Here is a 25812-nt window from a genome sequence, read left to right as displayed (position 1 = left end):
TTGAAATATTTTTAGTGGCTATATAATAATCTAGTGAATGTACATGTCATAGTGTGTTTGACATTCCCAGTTATTGTGTGTTTGCTTATTTCTTTTTGAATGCCTGTTACAAATGACTAATGGAAAGCTTGAAATGTTTTCTTAAAGATTTCTAGAAGTGAAAATACTGGGTAAAGGATATGAAAAACTTGAGTGCTCTTAATAAAAATCGCAAACTTGCTTCCAAGTGGTGGTGCTTCATTCTTGTGACCTCATCATGAGGGTGACTTAGTTTTATTGGTGCTTGCATTTGAGTACCCAAAGCCAGAAGAAAGACTTTTTTTTTTGAGACAGGGTCTCTATTATGTAACCCTCCACAAACAACTTGGCCTCTTGAGTATTTGGTTAAACTAGATGTCCTGATTTAAATAGTCACCATACTTAACCATTATCTGTAGTCTACTGAAAGATTTGAAGAACAGTACTACTCAGGTGACAACATAAACCCTTTAACTATTTACTGGTTGTTTAGTGAGTTGATAGAGAATCCAGGTAACCAGATTTTTTTATCCCCTTGCTTTCTTTGAAATTTCTAACCTATTTTTCGGAAGCAAAGACATAAGATTCCTTACTGTGTTTTCTTTGATGTTTCTTGTTTTTACTCTTTTGGAAATAAGTTCATAAAGTGACAAAAACAAAAAAGTAAAACTAAAAACAGAGACAGCTGGAAGCCTGGACAGTCATCAAAAGTTCCTTTGTAAAGTTGGGCATCTGTCTTCAGCCCACAGGCCTAGAGTCTGTCACTTCTCTCTGTGTCCTGTAGTTTCCTCTGCAAAGCAGGAGCCTCTGAAGGACCATTTTGCCAAGCAAAGTTCAGTGGTCAGCTTCCTATGGGTCCTGCATGTCCAGGCAATACATCATTTGTCAAGCAGTCCAGGCAAGAACAGTTTTTTGCCCAAATGTTTATTTTTGCCAAGAAGAAGATAGACTCCATATAGAGTGTCTTTGAGGTCCATCTTCTCTGAAGTAAATCGGTGCTGCCAGGAGCAGACATGTCTCACTGTCCAGAAAGTCTAAATTTTTAAATGTCATATTCTGTAGGTCTTTGAAGTGTTTGAAGATTACCTACCTAGTTGGATTATATCTATGTATACCTAGAAAAATTGACTATAAGTATCTGTATTTTTAATTATCCATTATAATCTAAATGAGTTACATAAACATACCTCAAACGAGAGTAGAAATACATATATATATAGTATAACAAAATTAAGTTTAAACTTGTATCAATAAACTAAAATCCATAGCAATGTAAAACATTTCTAAACAAGTTGCTCTTTAAAAGGTTCATTAACCTACCCTTTTATCCTGTCATATCTATGCTATCTCCTTTTTTTCTTTAGAAAGATCGTATTTATAATCAACCTGTTTTAAATAAAAATAATGGTTTTCCTCTGTCCCACACCAGAGGGCTCTTGATATGGGACAGAAGAATATCTCAACCTTTTGTTTTACCAATATGCTTGGATTTAGAGAAGGAGTGAGCCAATTCTATCTCCAAAGCCAGCTTGGTATATTTGGGAATTTGGGTGTGGCTTCTCATACTACTTCCTGCTGGATGAGGGCACTATATTCTTATGGGGACACAGAAAATTTTTGGATTATGGAGTAGTCGGTGAGGCTCTATTGTCTGAGCCAGTTGCCTTGAAACGGTTCTGGATGTTGGATCATCTGGGCCATGGTGTCATCAGAGACCTTTCAGGCAGTCTTGGCTGGTCAAACCTGTTGTATCTTAATCTGGAACAAATCTGTGGAAACAAAAGCAGAGCCTCCTTTCCAAAGCAACATATCCTTAGATCTGAATTTTGAAGTTAAAATACCATATATATACTGGTTTAACTGAACAGCCTTTACAAATCAAATGTCTTTCTGCAGTTAAAACTCCCAAAGACAACACAATCCAGATTCTCTGTTTGATATCCATTTTTATGTGGCTTTTAAATATTTTACATTCTCTTTAAAGACTTTATTTTTTTAAACTATTTGTTTATATAACTGCATATATTACTTTTTTTCTCTCTTCCAAGCCTATGTACATTTTTACACACACTGTAAACCGTTTAGAGGTTTATCCCATCTGAATCTGTCTTATTGTGAATCTATTGCTTTGAACTGCAGCATTCTCTGCCCACCTCAGCTTGTCAACATGGCGGAACTATGTTTACCACCAGCTCTGGGTCTGGGAGCCATGTATACCATCAACTCTCAGGAGCAGTGGGTCTCTGTTTCTATCAAAGCAGTGTGTAGCCCAGAAACCTTTTTTTTTTTTTGGGGGGGGGGTCTGTACTAGCCAAGCCTAATTCCACCACACATTCCCGCCATGCTGTAGGTCAAGCCTGCATACCATGAACACGCCATAGAGTAGCTCAAGCCTGCAGGCTGCTGCTAACTTAGAGAACTAGGAAGCTGTTTTTAGCTCTGTTTTAAAATCTTCTTCCTGCCTGGGCTCACAGCTGCTCAGACCCAAATAAACATACAGAGGCTTATATTAATTATGAACTGTATGGCCTAATGGCTCAGGCTTCTTGCTAGCTTGTGGGAGCCCGTTTTCAGGTTCCTCGTGCCTTTACCCAGCAGGTCCGCATAGAGAGGATGATGACCATGGGGCCTGAGTGCAGGTATCTGAGATGCTCACTTGGCTGTGCTTGGGGAGGTCTTTTGCTCCACCCCTTGGCATCTCTATAAATACCCTGGGGCAGAGACAGGGCTCTCTCGAGGCTATCCTTTATTTTCTGTTTATCTCCATAATCTAAATCCTTCTATCTAATACTTCTGTTGCTCGCACTCAAGAAAACTCTGGGGAACAGTGGTGTTGGTGGGTAAACGCCTTGCACTAGCTAGATCTTACATCTTAAATTAACCCATTTCTATAAATCTATACCTTGTCACGGGGCTTGTGGCTTATCAGTACCTTTACATCTTGCTTCTTATGGCAGCTGCTGGCAGCGTCTCCTGACTCAGCCTTCCTGTTCCCAGAATTCTCTGCTTGTCCCTCCTATACTTTCTGCCTGGCTACTGACTAATCAGCACTTAATCAATCAGAGCAACACATTTACAGCATACAGAGCGATGTCCACAGCAGCACTGGGATTCATGTGTCGGAGAGGAGAAAAGTAGGATTTGTAAATTCTCAGTATCAATGACTGTACCCTGTCCATTTGTGTGTGAGAGGGAGCCTTCAGCAGCCCTCTCCAGTGCTGGACCTCACAAGGGCTCAGGTGTGCACTCACCACAGAGTAGCATGTCTAGTCCTCAGCAGATGTGTCAACATTAGCTAATGATTACTTTATGGCTAAAATATTTTCTTTTTGTTTCAAATTGGAACTAAACGAGTAGAGAAGATAGCTCTTTGAAGGGAATGGAGTGAATAAAAATGACCCAGTGGTGTTAAAGTGCTGATGTTAAGTTATGAGGTCTACCCTCCAGGATGTTCTGGCAGTAGAAGTGGGTGGAAGAGACCCAGGAAAGGGTTAGGGAGGAATCCACTGAAGGATGCAGAAGAGGGACGAGTACAGACTAGAGAGGCACCAGCGGTACCATGTCGGTGGAACGATCACACGTAGGGAGTTGGGAATTTGAGAAGGGAGCACTTGGGCTACAGAGATGAACTGAGTCAGGCCAGGAAGGCCTGAGATACTGGAGAGGACCTGGAGAGGTCAAAGGAAATGCAGGAACTGATGACATCAGGGAATGATGGAGTAGACTGCTAGAATTGGGCTGCTTACGAGTAAAATACGGTTTTGAAAATTTGTGTTTAAGCAATTCTCTTACTAAATAATTAAAAAAATAACAAACATTAAAGTCTTGTGTGTGTGTGTGCGTGTGTGCGTGTGCATACTCGTGAGGTCGTGTATGCCATCGCCCTCTTGTGGAAGTCACAGGGCAGTTTATCAGGGTTGGTTCTTCCCTCTGCCCTGCAAGTCCCGAGTTAGAGCTTGAGTTGACAGGTACTTAGTAGCAAGTACTTTTACCCACTAAGCCATCTCTGGTGTGTATGTGTATTTTATACACACACACACACACACACACACACACACACACACACACACATATATAAAATTTATTTATTTGGTTTTGTTTTTTGAGACAGGTTTCCTCTGTGTAGCTCTGGCTGTCCTGGAACTCACTTTGTAGACCAGACTGGCCTCGAACTCACGGAGATCCATCTTCCTCTGCCTGCTGGGATTAAAGGCCTGCACCACTCCCCCACTTTTCCAACCCCCAGCTTGGCCTAAACATTTCTCACGTCTAAGGAAAGTGCTTAACAGCCTAAACAGGTATCAGTGTACATGTCAGGCCTGTGTAGAGTTTTCTTTTCCTGAAGGTCAGGTTTGTAGTTTTTCTTAGAATTTGAAAGGTTAAACAGGTGACAGCCCAGATGGGCAGGCCTGTCTAATGCTCTGGGCTTATTATGTAGATCTGATCTTTCAAGTATCGAGTTAAAAAGAAAAACATACTTGCTATTTTCCTAAGGTGTTTTTTTTTTTTTTTAGTGAGAAATGTTTGTATTGACATTTGTTGTTTTAATTATGAGTATTCACTACACAGCTACCTATTGTCCTTTAAAAATTATCTTGGTTCTAAAATGATTTTATAGGCATAGGACATGTGGGCCAGCTTCCTTTCTTCCTCTTTCTCTCCCCAGTTCGCACCCTAGCTTTGCATACAGCAAATTTTAATTATCTGTATTAATGTTTCGAAGGATGTTTATTTTTTGGCTAAATTATGAAATTTCCTTTTTTCTTTTCCTTTTTTCTCTGAGACAGGGTTTCTCTGTCATAGCAGTTCTGGCTGTCCTGGAACTCCGTCGACTAGGCTGGCCTGGAACTTGGAGATCTGTGTGCCACCACTTCCTGGCTTGAAATCTTCCTTTCAAGCACAAGGTTTATTATTTATTTTTTATTTTACACAGTTTGCTTTTATTCAGACTGTATTACCACAATGCTGGCTTTGTTACCATAAAACTAAACATAAGACTAGAAAGTCCTCTTGTTCCTGTGGACTTGATCGCTGGGCTGGGTTTCCATTGTTTGAGGCAGGAGAGTGTGGCCAAGTTTCTTCTAAAATGAAGCAGGAAGTTTTAGTTTAACAGAAAACCAGAACGATCCAGGGTGAATTAATCTAGCATTACATGTACACGCACATCAAAACAGGATCTCACCATGTAACCCAGGTTGGTCCCTCTTGCCACAGTCATCATACCTGGTTCCTAGAGGTGTTTTTGATGTCTTTTTTCTTTCTTTCTTTCTTTCTTTCTTTCTTTCTTTCTTTCTTTCTTTCTTTCTTTCTTTCTTTCTTTCTTTCTTTCTTTCTTTCTTTCTTTCTTCTTTCTTTCTTCTTTCTTTCTTTCTTTCTTTCTTTTCTTTCTTTCTTTCTTTCTTTCTTTCTTTCTTTCTTTCTTTCTTTCTTTCTTTTTTTTTTTGGTTTTTCGAGACAGGGTTTCTCTGCGTAGCTTTGCGCCTTTCCTGGAGCTTACTCTGTAGCCCAGGCTGGCCTTGAACTCACAGAGATCCGCCTGGCTCTGTCTCCGAGTGCTGGGATTAAAGGCATGTGCCATCACCGCCTGGTTGATTTCTTTTTTCTTTTCTTTTTTCTTTTGTCATTCTGAAATAGTCTCGTGCATTTGAGTAAGAACTCAGTCACTGAGCTACTATAACCAGAGTCTGAAGTGTAGGTAATTTTAATGTAAACAGATGAAATTGTCTTACTGATAGTGACAATAATACGTGGAATATTTATTTTTTATGTGGTCACCGTTAGTATTTCCCTAAGTCTTTTTTTTTTTTAACTATATCATATAACATTGTATATTGGGAGACTGTTGTAGAATTTGTATTCATCATTCATTCAAAGTAACCATGACATGAGCATTGAAGCCTGAGGCTTTTAGACACTTACACAGTAAAGCTGTTGAGTTTGTATATTATTTTCTAGGCATGGAAACAAAACCAATATGCTGGGATGGGAGATATGGGGGAGGGAGTGACTGCTGGGGCTGAGATAAGGTCTGGGATGTAGACCAGAGTAGTCCAAGTGTAAGTAGAAGGAGATTAGAGTGGTCGATGGATACAGATGAGCTTGAAATCTGAGGCCACAGCGGGGTTCAATCTGCAAACCTGGTTCCACGTCATTCTAGTTTTATGACCATTACAATTTACACAGTGACCCAGCTGTTGCTGCTGCTTCCTTTTTGAGACAAGAGTTTGCTCTGTAGTGTAGGCTGCGGCTGGAATGTGCACCTGGCTCTCCTGTGGCTTCCTGAGTGCTGGGATTATGGGCATGTGCCACAATACTGGACCTGAAGAGATCTTTAATTTTTATTTTTTATTTTTTAGTGTGTGTATTACCCCCCCCCCCAACCCAGGGCCTTGCACTTGTTAGGCAAGCGCTCTACCACTGAGCTAAATCCCCAACCCCCTGTTTTTTGGTTTTTCAAGACAGGGTTTCTCTGTAGTTTTCAAGTCTGTCCTGGAACTCACTTTGTGGACCAGGCTGGCCTTGAACTCACAGAGATCCAGCCTGTCTGCCTCCCAGTGCTGGGATTAAAGGCGTGTGCCACCACCGCCAGCGTGCGTGCGTGCGTGTGCGTGTGCGTGTGGTGTGTGTGTGTGTGTGTGTGTGTGTGTGTGTGTGTGTGTTTGTTTCTCTGTGGTGTAAGTGCCTGTGTTTCTCTGTATGGATGAGTGTAAGCACAGCCTGGCTTGTAAACAAGGATGACCTTGGACCTCTTGGACCTCTGAGTCTAGTTTGGGAATATATGAGACCCTGTCTCAAAAACCTTCACATAAAGACAACAATCCCCCCAAAATTTGAGCTATTGCAGCTTTTACTCACAACAAACAAGCATTTAAAATCATATCAAGAATAGCAGTTAGATGCTTTATTCCTTTTTTTTTTTTTTTTTTTCTCTGACACAGGGTTTCTCTGTGTAGTTTTGGTGCCTGTCCTGGATCTCACTCTGTAGACCAGGCTGGCCTTGAACTCAGAGATCCTCCTGGCTCAGCCTCCTGAGTGCTGGGATTAAAGGCGTGTGCTGCCCCTGCCCGGCTTTCCTCTTATATATTTAAAAACTGAACATACCCAACGAGCTGTCTTCTGTAGGACAGGCTGACCTTACTTATTCATGTATTTCGAGAGCATTTTGTACTTTGGAGTGTTTGTATTTTTTTTGTCTCTGATCTTTGGATTTTTTTTAATGCATCTTTTTTTTTTTTTTTTTTTTTTTTTTTTTTCCCTGTCTCCTTCCTTTATCCCCCTCCCTCCCTTCCTTTCTTCTTTTGAGACAGGGTCTCTGTGTAGCCCTGGCCATTCTGGAATTTATTCTGTAGTCCAGGCTGGCCTTGAACTCAGATCTTTCTGCCTCTGTGCCTCCTGAGTGCTGGGATAAAAGGCATGCTCCAGGTTTTTTATTTATTTCTTTAGGAAAGAAAATTAAAGTTCAGAAATTGTTATTTATCTACTTAAAACAGCCTTCATCAAAAAAATTGACACTTTAATGGCTATGGGTTCATGGAATACTGAATGTATTCTCTGGATTGAGAATTGTTAAGACACAAGCAGTTGGATGTCATGTAATCTAGCAGCTAATGTTCGGGGTTGTATGTATTATATGCATGTATGTGTATATATGTTATGTATCTGGCTCTCACTTGCAGAAAATGATTGAGTACAGTCATTTATCCTATCACCCAGGAGGCAGAGATCCATGTGGATCTCTGTGAGTTCAAGGCTTCACTGGGTTACATGAGAGAAACAGAACCAGGCAGTGGTGACACATGCCTTTTTAATTTTTTTTTATTTTATTTTTTTATTTTTTGGTTTTTCGAGACAGGGTTTCTCTGTGTAGTTTTGGTGTCTGTCCTGGATCTCGCTCTGTAGACCACTCTGGCCTTGAACTCAGAGATCTGCCTGCCTCTGCCTCCTGAGCGCTGGGATTAAAGGCGTGTGCCACCACTACTGCCTGGGGGCACACGTCTTTAACCCCAGGAAGTAATATGGTAGGACAGGTGAGGAAATAGGAACTCGCTTTCTTTAGACTGAGGATTTTGTATACAAAATAGTATACAAAGCGTACATAATTCTAGTCATTATTGTCTGAATTCACAGGGCATTCAGTTATTGGCTGGTTGGCACATTACTGATCAACACAATTGCTGTCAGTGAGATATGAGTACCCAGCTCCAGTCACTCTGCTTTTACACTTGACAGAGATGGTTGGACATACCATTCCCTTCCTTTAATCCAACAAATCCTCATATAAACAAATCCCCATATAAAATTGCATCTTTGAATTAAGACAACTTCAGACCACTTCCTTTGGATATAATATGAAGTGTGGATTATGGTTTAGAAAAGTGAATTAGAAAGAAGAGTAGGAATAGATTTTCCTGGGGTAAGCAGTTGAAACAAGGCAATTCAGAATCCAGTACAGAATATAAGTACTATTTTGTTTATCAATTGTGTGTGTGTGTAGCACTCAGTGAAGAAGCTAAGACAGCAGAGTGGACCACAGCACTTTAGGGGTTCTACTGTATGTATACCCCAATAAAGCTTACCGGGGATAAGAGGCTAGAACCAGCCTCTAAATTAGACACAGAGCTCAGGCAGTGGTGGCACACACCTTTAATCCTATTCCTCGGAGGCAGAGGTCATGTGGATGTAGTGAGTTCAGGGCCACACTGGGCTACAGGAGAGAAACAGAGCCAGGCAGTGGTGACACACGCCTTTAATCCCAGGAATCAGAATGGCAGGACACAGAAAGGTATATAAGGCGTGAGGAAACAGGAACTCACCCTCTTTGGACTGAGGATTTCATAGAGGTAAGAACGAGTGGCTGGCTTGCTCTGCTTCTCTGATCTTTCAGCTTTCACCCCAACATCTGGCTCTGGGTTTTCTATTAATAAGACCGGTTAGCAGTTCATGTTACACTTCTGTATCTTCCTCTGGGCCCTAAGGAAGCTTTTTTTGGGGAGGCGGGGGGTTTCAGAGACAGGGTTTCTCTGTGTAGCTTTGCGCCTTTCCTGGAACTCGCTTTAGAGACCAGGCTGGCCTCGAACTCACAGAGATCCGCCTGCCTCTGCCTCCCGAGTGCCCGGCTTTAAGTCCTTTTTTTTTTTTTTTTTTTTTGGTTTAAGGAAGCTTCTTATAGGAACATTGTTGAGGTTGTGTAAGTAGAACTGGTCAGAGTTGGTGTTGAAATTTATCCAAATGCATTTTCTACGTGTGGCACTGTGGTGAGGTTAGAAAGTGGCGCTCAGTGCTTGTTTTCATAGTTGTGTGCTAGAAACTCTAGTGATGTTTAACTTAGCATGGAGTGCTAGACAGGGAAAGATTACTAGTGTGTGAGTATATATTCAATTTTGTAACCAGGCATGGTCACTTGCATTCTCTAGAAACTGATGAATGTACAGATCTGTAATCCAAGCACTCAGCAGGCTGAGGCAGGAGGACTGCCTTGAGTTAGAGTGACCCACTTACTGAAGCTCATGGAGAGAGCTCAAAGCAGAATAGTACTAATTTCTATTGAAGATACTTAGGAATTATATTTTTTCAAAAGCAAACCAGATTTGCCGCTGAGAATGGGCTGGCGAAAGGCACCTTTGGGCATCAAGGCTCTGGGCCATCTGCTTTCCGGGCATGTGGGGCTGGCTGGGACCCTTGCCTCAGCTGTTCAGGATGTGCTGCTGCTGCTGCAGAGGCTGTTGCTGGCTCTCACTTGAGTGAGTGACTTGTTGTCATTACTATTTATTTCATGTCATAAGGCACATCATGGGTAGACACATGACTTCATTCTCCTGTACGAACCTAAAAGCTTAAGGGTGGCAAACAAATTGGTGGTGATGAAAACCTGGCTGAAATGACCTCGTGAGAAACGTGCAACAGACTTGAAGTATGTTAATGACTTAATCCTCATAGTGACGTCATGATATGAGAATTCTCCACTTTCTGTAAATGAGAGATAGAAACACAGTTTAGGTGACAGTGAGTTGAGAGTCAATCCTGGTATTTGGCTTCATAGTTGAAGTGCTTAAGAGTGAAGGTGAATAGGCTTGAGTGTTTTCAGACTGAGCAAGGTGTGAGAAGTACTTACAGTCAAGTAAGACTATTGGAATGGTCGATTGATGGGTGGAAATCAAGTCCTTGCAGCAGATGCATTGCAGTTTGCAGTGGATGTAGGGATTGTCCCTTGTTTTTCTTGTTTGCTCCTAGGAGGAGTTGTGGGGGGTACTTGGTATTGTCTGTTTAGCCTCACAGCTTTAGGATGTAGTGACATACCATATTTCCATGATGAGTAAATGGGAGCCAGCATTTATTTATAAACCAAGTCCTTGTTAACCATTGTTCTCAAAGGAACAAGTCTTAAGTTTTTTTTAAATCTGTTATCAAAATAATACTGCCAGTAATAGTACTCAGCAGGTCATGTGACATCTAAATAAGTACGTTCCTATATGCTTTTTTTCCTCTATATGTTTTGTCGAATGCAAATGACTGAGGAAAACCTCAGAGGTAGTGAAGTGCCCACCTTTTTTTGTTTGTTTTTTGAGACAGAGTTTCTCTGTGTAGCTTTGCGCCTTTCCTGGATCTTGCTCTGTAGACCAGGCTGGCCTTGAGCTCACAAAGATCCGCCTGTTTCTGCCTCCCAAGTGCTGGGATTAAAGGTGTGCGCCACCACCGCCTGGCTTTTTTTTTTTTTTTTTTTTAAGACAGAGTTTTTCTGTGTAGTTTTGGTGCCTGTCCTGGAACTCACTTAGTAGACCAGGCTAGCCTTGAACTCACAAAGATTTGTTTGCCTCTGCCTCTCCAGTGCTGGGTTTAAAGGCGAGCGCTACCACGCCTAGCAGGACCCAGCTTCTTAATGAACTAAAAACATGTAAAATTCAGTTTAAAAGAGAGTAGCTGGATGTCTTAGTGTTCTATTGCTGTGAAAGAGAGACACTATGACCAAGGCTACTTACTTGTGGCCTTGCTTCTAGTTTCAGTGGTTTAATCCATTTTCATCATGGTGAGTAGCATGGCAGCACTCCTGGAACTAGGGCAGTAGTAGCTGAGGGCTACATCCTGATCCACAGAGAAGCGGAGAGGGAGAGAGAGAGACTAAGACTGGACTTCAGTGATATACTACCTCCACTACAAAGCCACACTTTGTAGTCTTTCTGAGCTTTTCAAACAGTTCTAGTCCCTGCTGACTAGGAATTCAAATACATGAACCCTTGGGGGCATTCCTACTCAAACCACAACATTAGATAATACCGTTTTTTTTGGAGTTAGTAGGGTATTTTTGTTCTTTCAGACTCTGATGTTCTGGAAACACCAAGACCATTTGTTTTCAGCTACCGCTTACCTCTATATAAGCTATTAGTGCCATACAGTCTCTGCCCCCCTTAGGACAAAAATCCATATTCTCTGGACGGTCTTCATAATACTGTGTAATGATTGTCAACAACAAAACAAATTAGCCTGGAATGGCGACTAGTCCAGGCTCAATGGAGAGTTCTGGCTGCCCACTAGTGGTATATAGCAGGTTTGCAGGTTTGGAGAGCTTCCTTCCTTTTTTTTTTGTTTTTTTGTTTTTTTGTTTTTTGAGACAGGGTCTCTCTGTGTAGCTTTGCGCCTTTCCTGGAACTCACTTTGCAGCCCAAGCTGGCCTGGAACTCACAGAGATCCGCCTGACTCTGCCTCCCAAGTGCTGGGATTAAAGGCGTGTACCACACCGCCCTAGCTTAGATATCTTTCTTATTCTGTAAGTTAGGCTGGCTGACTCCCTCCCTCCCATCTTAGTATAAATGTTTTGAGAATTTATATGCAAGTATTATGTTTACATCATTTCCATCTTTCCTCTTCTTAAAATGCCTACCGTGTTCCCCCACTCAAATCCATGTTCTCTTCAATTAGAGAGAGAGAGAGGGAGGGAGGGAGGGAGGGAGGGGTGGGCGGGCGGGGGAGAGGAAGGAGAGTGCCCGCTGAGACCATTTAGTGTTTCTCACATATATACTTGTTTAGAACTGGGCATTTGGGATTGCATAATCTATCAAGGACCTCATCCCTGGAGAAGACTGATTCTCAGCAGCCATTACTTTTTCTGCAGTTCTTCATCCAGGGGTAGGGTCTTGTGAGATTTTCATAGTTTACACTGGTGTGTCAGTTGCTGTTGAAATTGTACAGGTCCTGTTTAAGCTGCCATATTTTGAAGACAGCTTTCCTGTCATGTCTAGAAGGCATCTCACAGATGGTGTCCAGAGGCTCCTACAGTCTTTCTGTCTACTCTTCCATGATGTTCCCTGAGCCTTAGGTGCGGGGCTTGTATTATAGTTGTATCAGTTGGGGTTGGGTACTGCATAGTCAGTTCTCAGCATTTTAACCAGTTGTGGATTTCTGTAATGAAGTCCATTTGCAGCAAAAAGAAATTTCTTTGATGAAGAGAGAGAGCTACACTTATCTGTGGGTACAAGAATTAAGTATTTAGGATACAGTTAGAAATTATACTGGTTAGGAAAGTGGCAGTAGTATGTATGTTCTCCTTCAGGGTCCATAACCCGAACCACAGGTAGTTGGCTAGGGTTACAGCTAGGCCCAAATTCCTTCAAGTTCAGTTAGACAGCTGTGGTTATCCCCAAGTTTGTGTCACTCCTTTACCCTTGAGAAGGTTGCCATGCTGGTCCTGGGGTTCATAGGCCATCTCAGCTGTGTAGAACTGCGGATTCCTTTTCTCCTTGGCAGCTTGCATAGCTCCCTTAGATGCTGTGAGAGCTAGTCCTCAGTGAGGGGGTTTCCAGGTCAGTTCCAGCTTGATTCATCTAAGTCCTGTGTCTGAAGTATGTGGTGGTGGTAGCAATAGTGTCTTGCCTCTAAGTTATGGGAGATTACCAAAGGCAACCATACTAGCCTTTCTTGTTGGGAGTCTTTCCAGCTCTCCTGACCAACTTGAAAGTTTCCCCTGCCTGGCACTGGGGTTGTTGTTAGGTAGTATACGGCTCTTGAGGAAGACATTATCACCTCAAGTGGCATAACTTCATTCAAAGTATGTGTGTGTGTGTGTGTGTGTGTATATTTGTATACACATACTATATTACATATATTATAAGTATATTTATAAGTAAACCTAAAATGTTTCCCTATGGCTTTCAAGCATCCTTAGTGTGATTTGTCTGTCCTTTCTCCCTCCCTTTGCATTTCTAGGTAATCCCGTCCCATCCCAGTTTTTCCCATTTCTCCCTTTATAGCCCTTGGGTCCTACTATTTCCCTCTGCCATAGAAATGCCCCTCTTTGGTCTCTTTAATTTCTGGTTTCTATGGTTACTCCAGGTTATATACTCCTGTCTAAAGATTCAGAGATCTATAAATCCATAATTAAGAGAGAACATGTGATGTTTTTCTTTCTGGATCTAGCTTATCTGCTCAGTATATTTTCTAGTTCCATCCATTTACCTGAAATTTTATGATTTTATTTTTCTTTACAGCTGAATTTAAAATTCCCTTGTGAATATGTATCACATATTACCCATCAGTTGAAGTTAGGTTGTTTTCTTTTTCTAATTATGGTGAATAGAGCATCAGTGGATATACTGAGCAAGTATCTGTGGAGTAGGATGTTGAATCCTTTGGGGTAATATGGTAGATCTTTCAGCTTTTTGAGAATTCTCCATACTGATTTCCATAATGGCTGCACCAGTGTTGATCAGGAAATTGGTGAGTGCTAAAGACACAGTGGTCATACATACTTTACCATCTCGCTTCATAATTTGATCTGCAAAAATTGACCAACATGTAGAACTACCATGGAAAATAAAGTTCAGTACATGTCTGCCAGTCCAGTTCCTTGCTACTACATGGAGTACTGATAGGGCCCACTGGGAAAATGCAGTTCGTATTTACAGTGGCTGATGCTAGTGAAACATAAGAACATGAGGTGGGCAAATTTGTGGTTTCGTTTTCTCTTCCCCATTGTCCTCACTACTTGAAGTATTTGTGGATACTTAAGGTTAGGTTGGAAAGGCTACTTTTCCCAGTATGTCAAAAATGTTAATAGACTAAAGTTTCTTAAATTTAGGATATTAACAGAGGGCCAGTATACTAACTCAGTCTGATCCAAAGACAACTCTAGTTGCCTAGCTAATATTGAAGAGTTTTTCTTCTAAAGTGATTTTGAACTAACCTATTTCTTTTTCTTCCTTCCAGATTCTTGTTGAAATCTGTTAATTCTATTTTTTGAACACTTATGAATAACCACGCATCTTCAAAACCATCTACCATGAAGCTAAAACAAACCATCAATCCCATACTTTTATATTTCATACATTTTATAATATCACTCTATACTATTTTAACATACATTCCATTTTACTTTTTGTGTGAGTCAAGACAAGAAAAATCAAACAAAATTAAAGCAAAGCCTGTCAATTCAAAACCGGATTCTGCATACAGATCTACTAACAGCTTGGACAGTTTGGCTTCAGTATTGTATCCTGGCTGCAATACACTTGATAAAGTCTTTATATATGCAAAAGATAAGTTTAAGGACAAAAGGCTATTGGGAACACGTGAAATTTTGAGTGAGGAAGATGAAATTCAACCAAATGGAAAAATTTTTAAAAAGGTAAGATGATCTCTGCTGCCTTGTATCCCCTCCATACTGTACCCACAAGCTTTCTCTCCTTGTGCACTTAGTGGGAAGTGTAGTCTCCTGCAGGTGGAACCTGCTGGTGTTGTAGGAGAAAGTCTCCCTCCAGGGTCATAGACTGCTTTCAGTCCTCTGTCTTCACGTTTACTGATTTGACCATATTTTTCAAAATGGTCAAATATGGAGAATGTGCCCTGGTGTGGGGCTCCTGAACCTGACATCTCCTCGGGTTAGGATAAAACTTGTAGGTAGTAGCTGGGCGGTGGTGGCACACACCTTTAATCCAAGCACTCTGGAGGCAGAGGCAGGGCTGCAGAGTGAGCTCTAGCAAAGGCTCCAAAGCTACACAGAGAAACTCTGTCTCCAGAAACCAAAAAACGGGGCTGGAGAGATGGCTTAGCAGTTAAGAGCACTGGCTGTTCCTTCAGAGGACCCGGGTTCAGTTCCCAGCACCCACATGGCAGCTCACAACTGTCTGTAACTCCACTTCCAGGGGATCTGACACTTTCACACCAGTGTACATAAAATAAATTTAAATAAATTATTTTTTTTAAAAAGAAAAACCAAAAACCAACCAAACAAAAACAAAACCTGCTAGGTAGTTTGGGGTGGGGAACCCTATTCTAGGGTGCTTGGTACCATATGACTTGTTTTGATATATATATATATATCGCTTTGCGCCTTTCCTGGAACTCACTCTGTAGACCAGGCTGGCCTCGAACTCATAGAGATCCACCTGGCTCTGCCTCCGGAGTGCTGGGATTAAAGGCATGTGCCACCACTGCCTGGCTTGTTTTGATTTTTCATGGAAATTACAGTGGGTGTTAATATCTTGGTACTTTGGTTATAGCAATTGTATGGCTTACATTTTTCTTAACCACTGCAGAGAATCTTGCCTGCCATTGGCTTGAACTAGAAACAAGCTGTCTTTATAGATAGAAATAGTGTGGTTAAGAGCCTGGGCTTTGGATCCAGACTGCAAGTTTGAATTTTGGTTTTGCCACTTACTAGTCTTGTGGCATTAGAAAAGTTATTTAGCCGGGCAGTGGTGGCGCATGCCTTTAATCCCAGCACCCGGGAGGCAGAGGCAGGCAGATCTCTGTGAGTTCGAGGCCAGCCTGGGCTACCAAGTGAGTTCCAGGAAAGGCACAAAGCTACACAGAGAAACCCTGTCTCGAAAAACAAAACAAAACAAAAAAACAAAAAAAAAACAAAAAAAAAAAAGAAAAATAAAAGTTATTTAATGACTGGAATTAGTGTTTATGAGCCAAGGTGTTTTAATTAGTATCAAGTTCTTTTAAAATTGGAAGTAACCTTATGGGTTACATGATGCTATCTCTACTTGGAAGATCAGAACATTGAAGCATGGATGAGTTACTAACCAACTAACCAAGGACCCTAAAGCTACTGAGTGTAAAGCTGAGATTTGAACTCAGGCTTTTGCCTCCCAAATGCATACTCTCTAACTACAGATTGTGAGAGAAGGGGAAAAAGCCAGACAGTTACTTATGTCATTTTCCTATTTATTTATTATTTATAAACTAGGTCTTGGAACTCTGTGCAGACCAGGCTGCTCTCAAACTCAGAGATCTGCCTACCTCCTACCTCCACAGAGTGCTGGGATTAAAGGCCTGTCTGTGCCTTTAATTCTTTGTGAGAAGATATGCCTATTATTAGTACTTGCTGTTAAATTTGCATTTGTGGTTTATCCGTCTTTTCTAAGGCTATATATAGACGGACAAAGACATTATATTTTTCTTGTCTAGAATCAGCTGTTTGGGGGACCTACAATTAAGTTTTAGGTTTTGTATATATAATAAATGAAACATAGCGTCTGTTGTCTGTATTAGAGTGTGCTTTGTTGTCAGTTAGCCAAGATTGGTGTTTCTCTTGATGTGCAGCAGCTGTGGGGATGATGGGCTGCAAGTTAGAGATGGACTTAAACAAGCTCACCCTGCACCCACCCACGTGCTCCGGGTGGTTGTCACACCCATTGTGTTGTGTCAGGACCCGCATCTGTCACGGCAGGGTGGGTATTGGATGACATAGCTTAGTTAGTCTTACTGAACAGACAGCAGAGGGCAGGCAGAAGGCTTTTATTTATTTTTAGAGTCTCATGCAGCCCAGGCTGGTATCAAACTTTTGATCCTCCTGCCTCCCTGGGACTTGTAGGGCGCTGGGACTGATTGCATTGCTCTGGCTACCACAGCAGACAGAAGACCTATTTTTGGTGACTTGTTTTCATTAGAATAGTTACCACGTTTAAAGATAACCTTCAATCTGAGGAGCTTATGTGTATTAATATCTAAAAATGTCCTTACTTTGAGAAGTGGCAGCATAGACTATAATGTGATTAAAGTAAAGTTATGCAAGCCTTATTTCAGATTAGTCCACTGGCTCTGTGTGTGTGTGTATGTATGTGTATGTATGTATGTGTCCTTCCACCCATCCGAGATGGAACCTAGGGTCTTATGCTCCCCACAAAGAGTGACCACCATCTTCATCAAGATGGGAAACGGGGAGCACGAACATGGAGTAGAAGCTGCCATGTTTCTGAGGCCTGACGAGCCTTTTCAGAAATACTGATTTGTTGTCTTAGTTGTCCAATGGGGCTTTACAAAACTGTAGCACAGAAACTACGTGGAATCTGGTTGCAGCTTTCCCAGCAGCAAATGGATTGCCCAGTGCCCTGTAGACAGAACAGGGAATGGCTAGATTTCAGAGCCGCCTTCTGGCGCAAGTGTGCCTGAAATCTTGAAGAACTAAAACATCAGACACAAACTGTTTCACTAGTTATTTTGTTAAGTATGAGACACTTTTGATGTTTTATACATATTCTAAACACATTAGAGAGAATGTAGTTAATACTGGTCATAGAAGATTTCAGACAGTTAACATGAAAGTAGGCATACTTTGTTAGTTGATATAGCTTCCTCTTGTTTTTTCTCAGTGCTGGCTTTTGTGTGGTCTTTTTTCTTCAGAGTCACATTTTTATCATGTTTGTTTATTATACTTTTGGAAAGTCGGGCTTTCCATGTGCTTGCAATCCTAGCAGTTGAAGGCTAGGGTAGGATGATTATGAATTCAAGACCATCCTGGGCTACATATCAATATCCTGTCTCAAAGCACCAAAAAAGAAAAAAAAAATGCTGAAGTTACAGCTTAGTAGTAGAACAGTTGCCTATTATACTCAAGACTCTAGGTTCAATCCTCAGGTGGTTCCCCAACCCCAAATAAATCTAAACCAAATTATTGGAGAACGGCTTTCCCCTTTCGGCTGGGTTCACACTACTGATAAGCCTATGATTCAACAACACTCAGGAAGGAGACAGAGGCAGGAGGATGGACACAGGTCCCAGGCCAGCCAGGGCTACATAGTAGTAGAACCCTGTGTAAACATGGCCCCCTCGTGTAAACGGACACTTTTCTCTGTCCCACACTACACTCACTTCCAAAATTATCACATGCTTGGCCGATGGCAAAGGCTTATTATTTGCTAGTTCTTAATTTAAATTAACTTGTATTTCTTATCTGTGCTTTGCCACGTGGTTCGTGGCTTGTTACCTCATTTTTTTTTACCTTCCTTGCTTCCTCAGATGCTGCCTGGTGTCTGCCCCAACTCCTCCCTTCCTCTTCCCAGAATTCTAGTCTGGCTCTCCAATCTCTTCCTTCCTAGCCATCAACCAATTAGCTTTATTATTAACAATGAGTATAATCCACACTACCCTCCTGCACTTTCTGAGTTGTGGGGACATTTACATCATAATTCATATGAAAAGTAGTAGCTTTCTTGGCCTGAGATCTTAGTCTATGTTCTTTCTTCACTCTCCTGTGGATCTCCCTTCCATGGTTGCTGTCCCTACTTCCTGTTTGTTAACTGTGTGTCCCAAATCACACAAGCTCAAAACACGAAAGAGAAGGTTAAAGAAAGCCAGGTATACTTTGTTAAAGAAGACAGGAAGTGTGTAATTCTGTAATAGTTCTATTCTAGATAGTAAATGAGGAGAAAAACCAACAACCTCGTTCTTAAAAGAGGTTTGAATCAGCTATCTGAAATCTTGATTTCTATTAGACTGTCACATTAGCCAGAGGTCTGAATGGTTAAATATTGGTGTGCTTTGATTTTAATAACTTCTGTATGCTGTCACCATTTATTATTTTTCTTTTGAGGTATAAGACAGTTATCAAAAAGCATTGTATTTTTTATGTTCCTGGAAAAGCTTTAAAACACTAAGGTTCTATATTCCAGGAAGTTATACTTTTTTAGGTAGTATTCTCTGAGTGACAGTTGATATTATGACATACACAGTGATATTGTGTGTCACTTCTTTGACAGGATTAAAAATGCCAAGTGGGCAAGAACAAAGTGATCCCCAAGGTTACCATGAGGACTGGGGATCTATAGCTCCAGGATAGAATGCTCACATGAGGTTACCACGAGAAAGTGGCTCTGAGAACTGTACTGTCAGGTGTCCTGAGCCTGTTTGCGTTGTGTAGCAGATGTATGGCAACAGGACTGAATGGGGATGAGAGCAAACATGGTTATGGCTCCAGCTATTCCACACACTGAGAGAATTATCACTGAGTGAGTGTCTTAGCACTGAGAAGACACACTGGTTAATCGTGGTGGCATGGGTCTTAGCTCATCAATAGTGTGAAAAGAAAAGCAGACGGGTGATTTAAGGAATGCCTGCCAGAATAGGTTGCAGTTAAGATGAGACCTGAACAAGATCTAGCAAACTTGGATAAAGAACCTTCTGGGCAGGAAGACAGAGTAGTGGGGCCCAGATAAGAGTGAGCTCAATTGAGTGAGGAGCTTGGGGATCATTTAAGGATCCTACAGAGAGTAGCCTCTTTCCCTATTCTGATATTTCTGAAGAACAGAAAGGATGGGGTTGGGTTTTAGGATGTGAGTTTGGAAAGGGGGTTTGCAAGGGTCACCGAGGCTTAAAGATTTTCCGGTCCTTCTGGGCCTCAGTGCTACTAGAAAGGAAGAAGCCTGCAGTCTGAAGTAAGGGACCTTGTTTGTGTTTTGTAGGGGATAAGAGTGGTGTGAATTGTGGGAGGAAGGCTGAAGGGCGGGAGGAGGCAAGAAAGGGGGACCTGTGGTTGGTATGTAAAATGAATAAATTCCTTAATTAAAAAAAAAAGGTGGTGTGAATTATGGAGAAGATGGCCTGGCCTGACAATAATGGCCGTGAAAGAAATGTGTGGTTTCAGGCTGTATTGGTTGACTCTGTATTTTATAGATAGGTTGATAGACTCTGAATAGATTTAGAAATGAGACTGAAGATGAACGTAAAGGCTAATAACTTACTGTGTGGAGCAGTTGGTGGATGGTGTGCTTCCTCTGCTCACATAAAAATGATGGAGAGATGAGTAGTGGAAAGAGGGCCAGTAAGAGAACTTTTGGTTTGGGACTTGCCGAGTTTGGTCTCTCTGTTAGATACCTTGTTGAACAAGTACGAACAGGTGGCTGTAGTGGAGGTGGGAATTTGAGGAGCTGTTTGAAGCAGTCCTTGGGAGTCTGGCTTTTCTCAGGGACATCCAACCATGTGGACTGCAGAATGTGAGTACCGGTGTATGTGGGTTATTCAGTTTGGTGGTAGGAGGTTTGAGAGTGTCTGTTTAATTCCTGATGGTTTAGTGAAGTGGGCGATGATGATTCTCTCCAGTTGGAGGGTATTTAAAGAGAGGAAAACCTTACAAACCTTACAGTTATTAGAGGATGGGAAAATGAGTAACTGAGCAAGTGTTTTATACTGTGGGCTGATGAAATCTGTGGTCCTGCATTTAGTGAGGTTCATGTTCTTCTGCAGCAGTGTTTAATGGTGTAGGCAGAGGGTTAAAATAATGAGTTTAGTTTTGGGTTAGCCATAGAGACAGTTAGGATTAGAAACTGCAGGATGAGCCAGATATGGATGGGTAGACAGTGTCCACAAATTTGTGAGAAAGATAATTAGGACACTCAGTGCTTTAAATAATGAAACCCAGGTTTCCCTTATATTTTCTTTTTTCTTTTTCTTTTTGTTTTTTTTTGAGACAGGGTTTCTCTGTAGCTTCGGAGCCTGTCCTGGAACTCTCTCTGGCCTCGAACTCACAGAGATCCACCTGCTTCTGCCTCCCGAGTGCTGGGATTATAGGCGTGTGCCACCAGTGCCTGGCTGTATTTTCTTTTTTACTTTCTTCCTTCCTTCCTTGGAGACAGGGTCTCGCTATGTAGCCTTGACTGTTCCGGAACACAGTGTAGACCAGGCTGGTCTTGACTTTAGAGAGATCTGCTTGCATCTGCCTCCTGGGTGCTAGGATTAAAAGTGTGTGCCAGCTAGGCCCGGCTAGTTCTTTTTTTTTTCCTTTTCCTCCCCCCCCCCTTTTGTGGCCTGAATTTTCATTATGTAGCCTGGGCTGGCCTAAGATTCAAGGCAATCCTTTCAGCCAGCTGAGTACTGGGATTATAGACATGGGCACTTGGATTAAATTTTAGAATTTCATTTCTTTGTGAGATGGTGGCATCATCACATGAGTTTATATATTTGGGTTGTATATTAAGTGATTTTTTTTTCCCGTGTTCTTAGACAATGGTAAAGCTGGTCATTTAGGTTTAGAATCTAGGCAGATGCCCCATTCTTATCTTGGAGTTTATAGTTCTTAGTAACTATAATCCGGTTCCCACACATTTTAGCCAAATTCTCATCTATCTTCTCACCCACACAGAGCTCCTTTTGAAGTCATTGGAGCTCCCATGCTGAGCATCTCCTGGGGGTGCAGAGCAAGGTGAGAGTTTGGGACTGCTCCAGTTAAAGAAGTGTAATCTTAGATCTATACTGACTAGAACACCAGAGGGCACCATTTATTCCTTCATCGATCTAGCCTCTTAGGGAACATTGCATTTTTAGAAATAAATGTGTTCAGATGGTTTTGATTTAAAATTTTTTTTTTAAAGATATATTTATTTATTATGTATACAGTGTTCTGTCTGCATGTATGTCTGCAGGCCAGAAGAGGGCACCAGATCTCATTACAGATGGTTGTGAGCCACCATGTGGTTGCTGGGAATTGAACTCAGGACCTGGAAGAGCAGTCAGTGCTCTTAACCTCTGAGCCATCTCTCCAGCCCCCTTGATTTTAAATTGTAATTTTATGTGTATGAGTGTTTTTGCCTGCATGTATGACTATGTACTGCTGTGTGCCAGGGCCTGTGGAGGCCAGAAGTGGGTGCTGATTGCATCCTCTGGACCTGGAGTTACAGATGATTGTGAGCCACCATGTGGGTCCAGGGACTCACACCAGGGTCTTCTGGAAAAGCAGTCTGTGGGCTATCTCTCTAGTCCCTGTGCAGATGATTTTTAAGATGCTTGAGACATAGATTAACACAGCCATGCTTAGATTTGTAGTTTGCTTTTTGTTCAGTTTTTACATATAATGGGGAAATCCTGATTGTCTTTAAGTTGAAAATCCTTAAAGACAGAAATGTGTTAACCAGCTTTAAAAGAAGCTTATTATTAACGTAAGCTTGGGTAACCTGCACTTCTGACAAATCCAAATAAAATACTACGGGCTGGTTAAGTATTGGAGGCTTAAACAGAGGGATTGTGAATAATATAACTCAGTCTCCACGTAGTTGTAGAGAGACTTTGTACTTTATCATGATGGATAATTATTCAAATTAAATGGCCATAAATATTTCTATGAACTTGGGCAGTCGGGTAACATTCTAGCTATCGATCACATACCATCTGTTTTTGAAATCCAAAAATTCTCATGTAGAGAATAAGTCAATTTTTTCTCTAAACAAATTTGCCTAGGGAATTGACCTTTGTGATTCCTTCAAACATGTTCAGGGTTCTCCCCTGCCTCCATCTTATATAATCCCCAACTCATGGTGACCTCGATCCGTGCACTTGTGAAATGCCGAGATTTCAGGCATGTGCCACCACACTAGCTTGTCTTTTTGGTTCATTAAAATAAGGCCACACTGCATAAAATAGTGCCTTACTGTATAACTCTGCTGGTCTTGAGCTATATAGATCCTGATTTAGCTCAATTCTGAATAATTTGGAAAACCAGAAATAAAGCCAACTCCCACTTCTGTCATAGTTAAACGCTAACATGGGATTTGGGTTGTCGTAGACCATGTTACAAAGCTATATTTTAGAGATACATCTTTACTTGAAGCTAATATGTTTTATATTCATAAAACTTTCTGGCTATATAAAGCTTGAAATTTGCTTCCTATAAAATAGTATTTTGGCCATATTAAAATATATTTGTGTTTTATACTTTGTTTTATCAGGTTATTCTGGGGCACTATAATTGGCTTTCCTATGAAGATGTCTTCATTCGAGCCCTTGACTTTGGAAATGGGTTGCAGATGTTGGGCCAGAAACCGAAGACCAACATCGCCATCTTCTGTGAGACCAGGGCTGAGTGGATGATTGCCGCACAGGCCTGTTTCATGTATAACTTCCAGCGTACGTATGGATGACACTTTTTAAAAGAATGGTTCTTTTTTGTTCTTTTATTTTTGAGACAGTCTCTACATAGCCTTGGCTGCTCTGGAACTCATTGTGAGGTCACCAGGCTGACCTCAAACTCAGAGATCCACCTGTTTTTGCCTGCTGAGTGCTGGGAGTAGAGGTCTTTGCCACCACACTTGGCCCTAAAATAATATTTAAGAGAGAGGTTAACATTCTGATACCATTTTTTTCCTTTATCTACTTAGTGGAGGGGTGTTTGTTAGGGCTCAGATACTCATTCATTCATTTGTCTATTTTGAAAAAAAGGATCAGTTTGGGAAGAAACCCTGTTGTAACTAGAGTTTTCCTGCCTTGCCCACAGTCAGGACAAATCTCTGTCACCCGCCAGTCCCACAGCCACTCAGACCCAACCAAGTAAACACAGAGACTTATATTGCTTACAAACTGTATGGCCATGACAGGCTTCTTGCTAACTGTTCTTATAGCTTAAATTAATCTATATCTTGCTACGTGGCTTACTGGCATCTTCACATGTTGCTTGTCATGGCAGCGGCTGGCATTGTCTCCCTCCACCTTCCTGTTCTCTCAGTTCTCCTCTCTGTTAGTCCCGCCTATACTTCCTGCCTGGCCACTGGCCGTCAGTGTTTTATTTATTGACCAATCAGAGCCATTTGACATACAGACCATCCCACAGCACCCTGCTGGTCAGATGTTAAGGGGGATTTCTGCATTTGGAAAACTAGACCTAACTTATAGGGTCCATTCTTGGCTACCATCCCTTAGGGACCTTTTTGAACCTACTGCCATTTTGTTAATCCACTTCTGCTAGTAGCTACAGTTAACCTCTAGAATACATTCTTGTTGTAACGTGGTGGACTTCCAAGCACTAGGTTACACGATGAAGAATCTTAGTATTGCTGAAGATTTTCATGGTGATCATGGTGGCTAGCCCTTGCAAAGCAGTCCTGGAAGGTCAGTTGGGAAGTCTTGGTGCCAAAGTCATGGTAAATGAACAGGAAACAAAAACAACGCTTCAGCAGACTTCTTGTTATGAATTCCTCTGTTTTTCTTTGCTTTTCTTAAGAGTTATTTTATTTTATGTGATGGGTGCACATGTTGCTCATGGAGGTCAGAGAGAGCACTGAATTCTCTTGGGACTGGAGATAGCCACCATGTAGGTGCTGGGAATTGAGCGTGGGTCTTCTGCAAGAAGAGCAAGTGCTCTTAGTTAACCTCTGAGCCACCTGTCCCGCAGTCCCCCCTTTTCTTCTTTAGTTGAGACAGGGTGTCACTGTGTTCCCCTAGCTGGCCTGGAGACCAGGTGACTTTGAACCCTTGAACCCTGCTTGGGATTAAAGACGTGCACTGCAACACCCAGGCAACTTCTACTTTGTAAACTAGGGACTGCCTTTGTGTTTCCAAGGTTCGAGTTTACACTTCTTTATTGTTTGTCCTTTTGCTTCTATTTGCAGTCATACGGAAAGTTTAAAAAAAAAAAAAACAAAACCAAAAACACCAATTTTTTTTTTTTTTTTTTTGATTTTTCAACTGTAGAATAAGCTATACCATGTATGAATTCCTTAGTTTTTGTTTTTTTGAGCCAGGGTTTCATGTAGCTGGATCAAACTCACTGTGCTGTGTAATGGAGGGTGACCTCCAGTCTCTCCTCCCAAGTGCTAGGTGTCACCACTACTCCTGGCTCGTGTTATTTGTTGACACGTGATACTTAAAATCTGACATTCAATGTGCTGTCTTACTGGCTTGTCTAGTGGGTCTCAACCTGTGGGTCTCGACCCATTTGAGGGTTGGGGATGGAATGGCCCTTTCATGGTTTGCATAAGACCTTTGGAAAACACACATTTTTGCATTATGATTCATAACAGTGGCAAAATTAGTTATGAAGTAGCAATGAAAATAATGTTATAGTTGGGGGTCACCACAACACGAGGAACTGTATTAAAAAGGGTTACAGCATTAGGAAGGTTGAGAACCACCTGATTAGACTCAAGTGGCCATAGGTCACTTAACTCTTCACTTAAAGTACTGGAGACCTTGGGAAGGTTGGAGGAAGGGGAGTAGGTAGGATACTGTAGGGAGTAGTCCAGTAGTCATGTTCACAGCCATGCTAGTTTCTCCTCATGGGCTGTGCGTGAGGCACTCCTTTATGCTTCACGTGCACTTCCAAAGGTGCTGATATGTGGGCAGTGTGCCTTTTTTAATGTGTGACCTGTGTTCTTTTCCTCGCAGTTGTTACACTGTATGCTACCCTGGGAGGGCCGGCCATTGTTCATGGACTCAACGAGACAGAGGTGACCAACATCATTACTAGTAAAGAACTCTTGCAGACAAAGCTGAAGGTGAGGACCACAGTTAACTCTAGTGTAATCGCTTTGACTTTTGCCTTGACCAGTCATACTGGTCCTCAGTTACCTTTGTGAGATTCTGTTCTTTTCTTTTCAACATAAAAGTGGATTTAGACCAGAATTAGAAAGTTGCTAAAATTTGTGTACTATGCCAGTGTCTATCGAAAGGATAGCAACTTCATTGTGCTTGTTTTATAGCGTATTTAAGTAAGGTAATAGTTTTGAATGTCTGTCGTTTTTGAATTTGTGTTTCTGGGCTCATGTGCATGCATATGTGTCATGGCACACCTGTGAAAAGTCAGGACAACTGTGGTGA

The 25812-nt window shown here is 41.6% G+C and overlaps 1 protein-coding gene across 4 annotated transcripts in view; it reads left to right on the top strand.

Annotated features, from left to right (window-relative positions):
* The window catches only part of Acsl3 (acyl-CoA synthetase long chain family member 3), a 56820-nt gene that overhangs the window by 14647 nt on the left and 16361 nt on the right, over positions 1–25812 (top strand). For 3 of the 4 annotated variants that reach the window (XM_028884094.2, XM_037210240.1, XM_028884093.2), the window contains exons 2-4: positions 14215–14632; positions 22950–23127; positions 25381–25490. In XM_028884094.2, the coding sequence (XP_028739927.1) occupies positions 14255–14632; positions 22950–23127; positions 25381–25490 (666 nt within the window). In that variant the 5' untranslated portion in view covers positions 14215–14254. Of the gene's footprint in view, positions 1–4897; positions 4923–14214; positions 14633–22949; positions 23128–25380; positions 25491–25812 lie in introns of those variants that run through there. The other variant, XM_037210241.1, reaches the window with a different exon arrangement.

The sequence above is a fragment of the Peromyscus leucopus genome, chromosome 13, assembly GCF_004664715.2.
Source record: "Peromyscus leucopus breed LL Stock chromosome 13, UCI_PerLeu_2.1, whole genome shotgun sequence".
Taxonomy (NCBI): domain Eukaryota; kingdom Metazoa; phylum Chordata; class Mammalia; order Rodentia; family Cricetidae; genus Peromyscus; species Peromyscus leucopus.
This window is presented reverse-complemented; position numbering and strand designations above follow the sequence as displayed.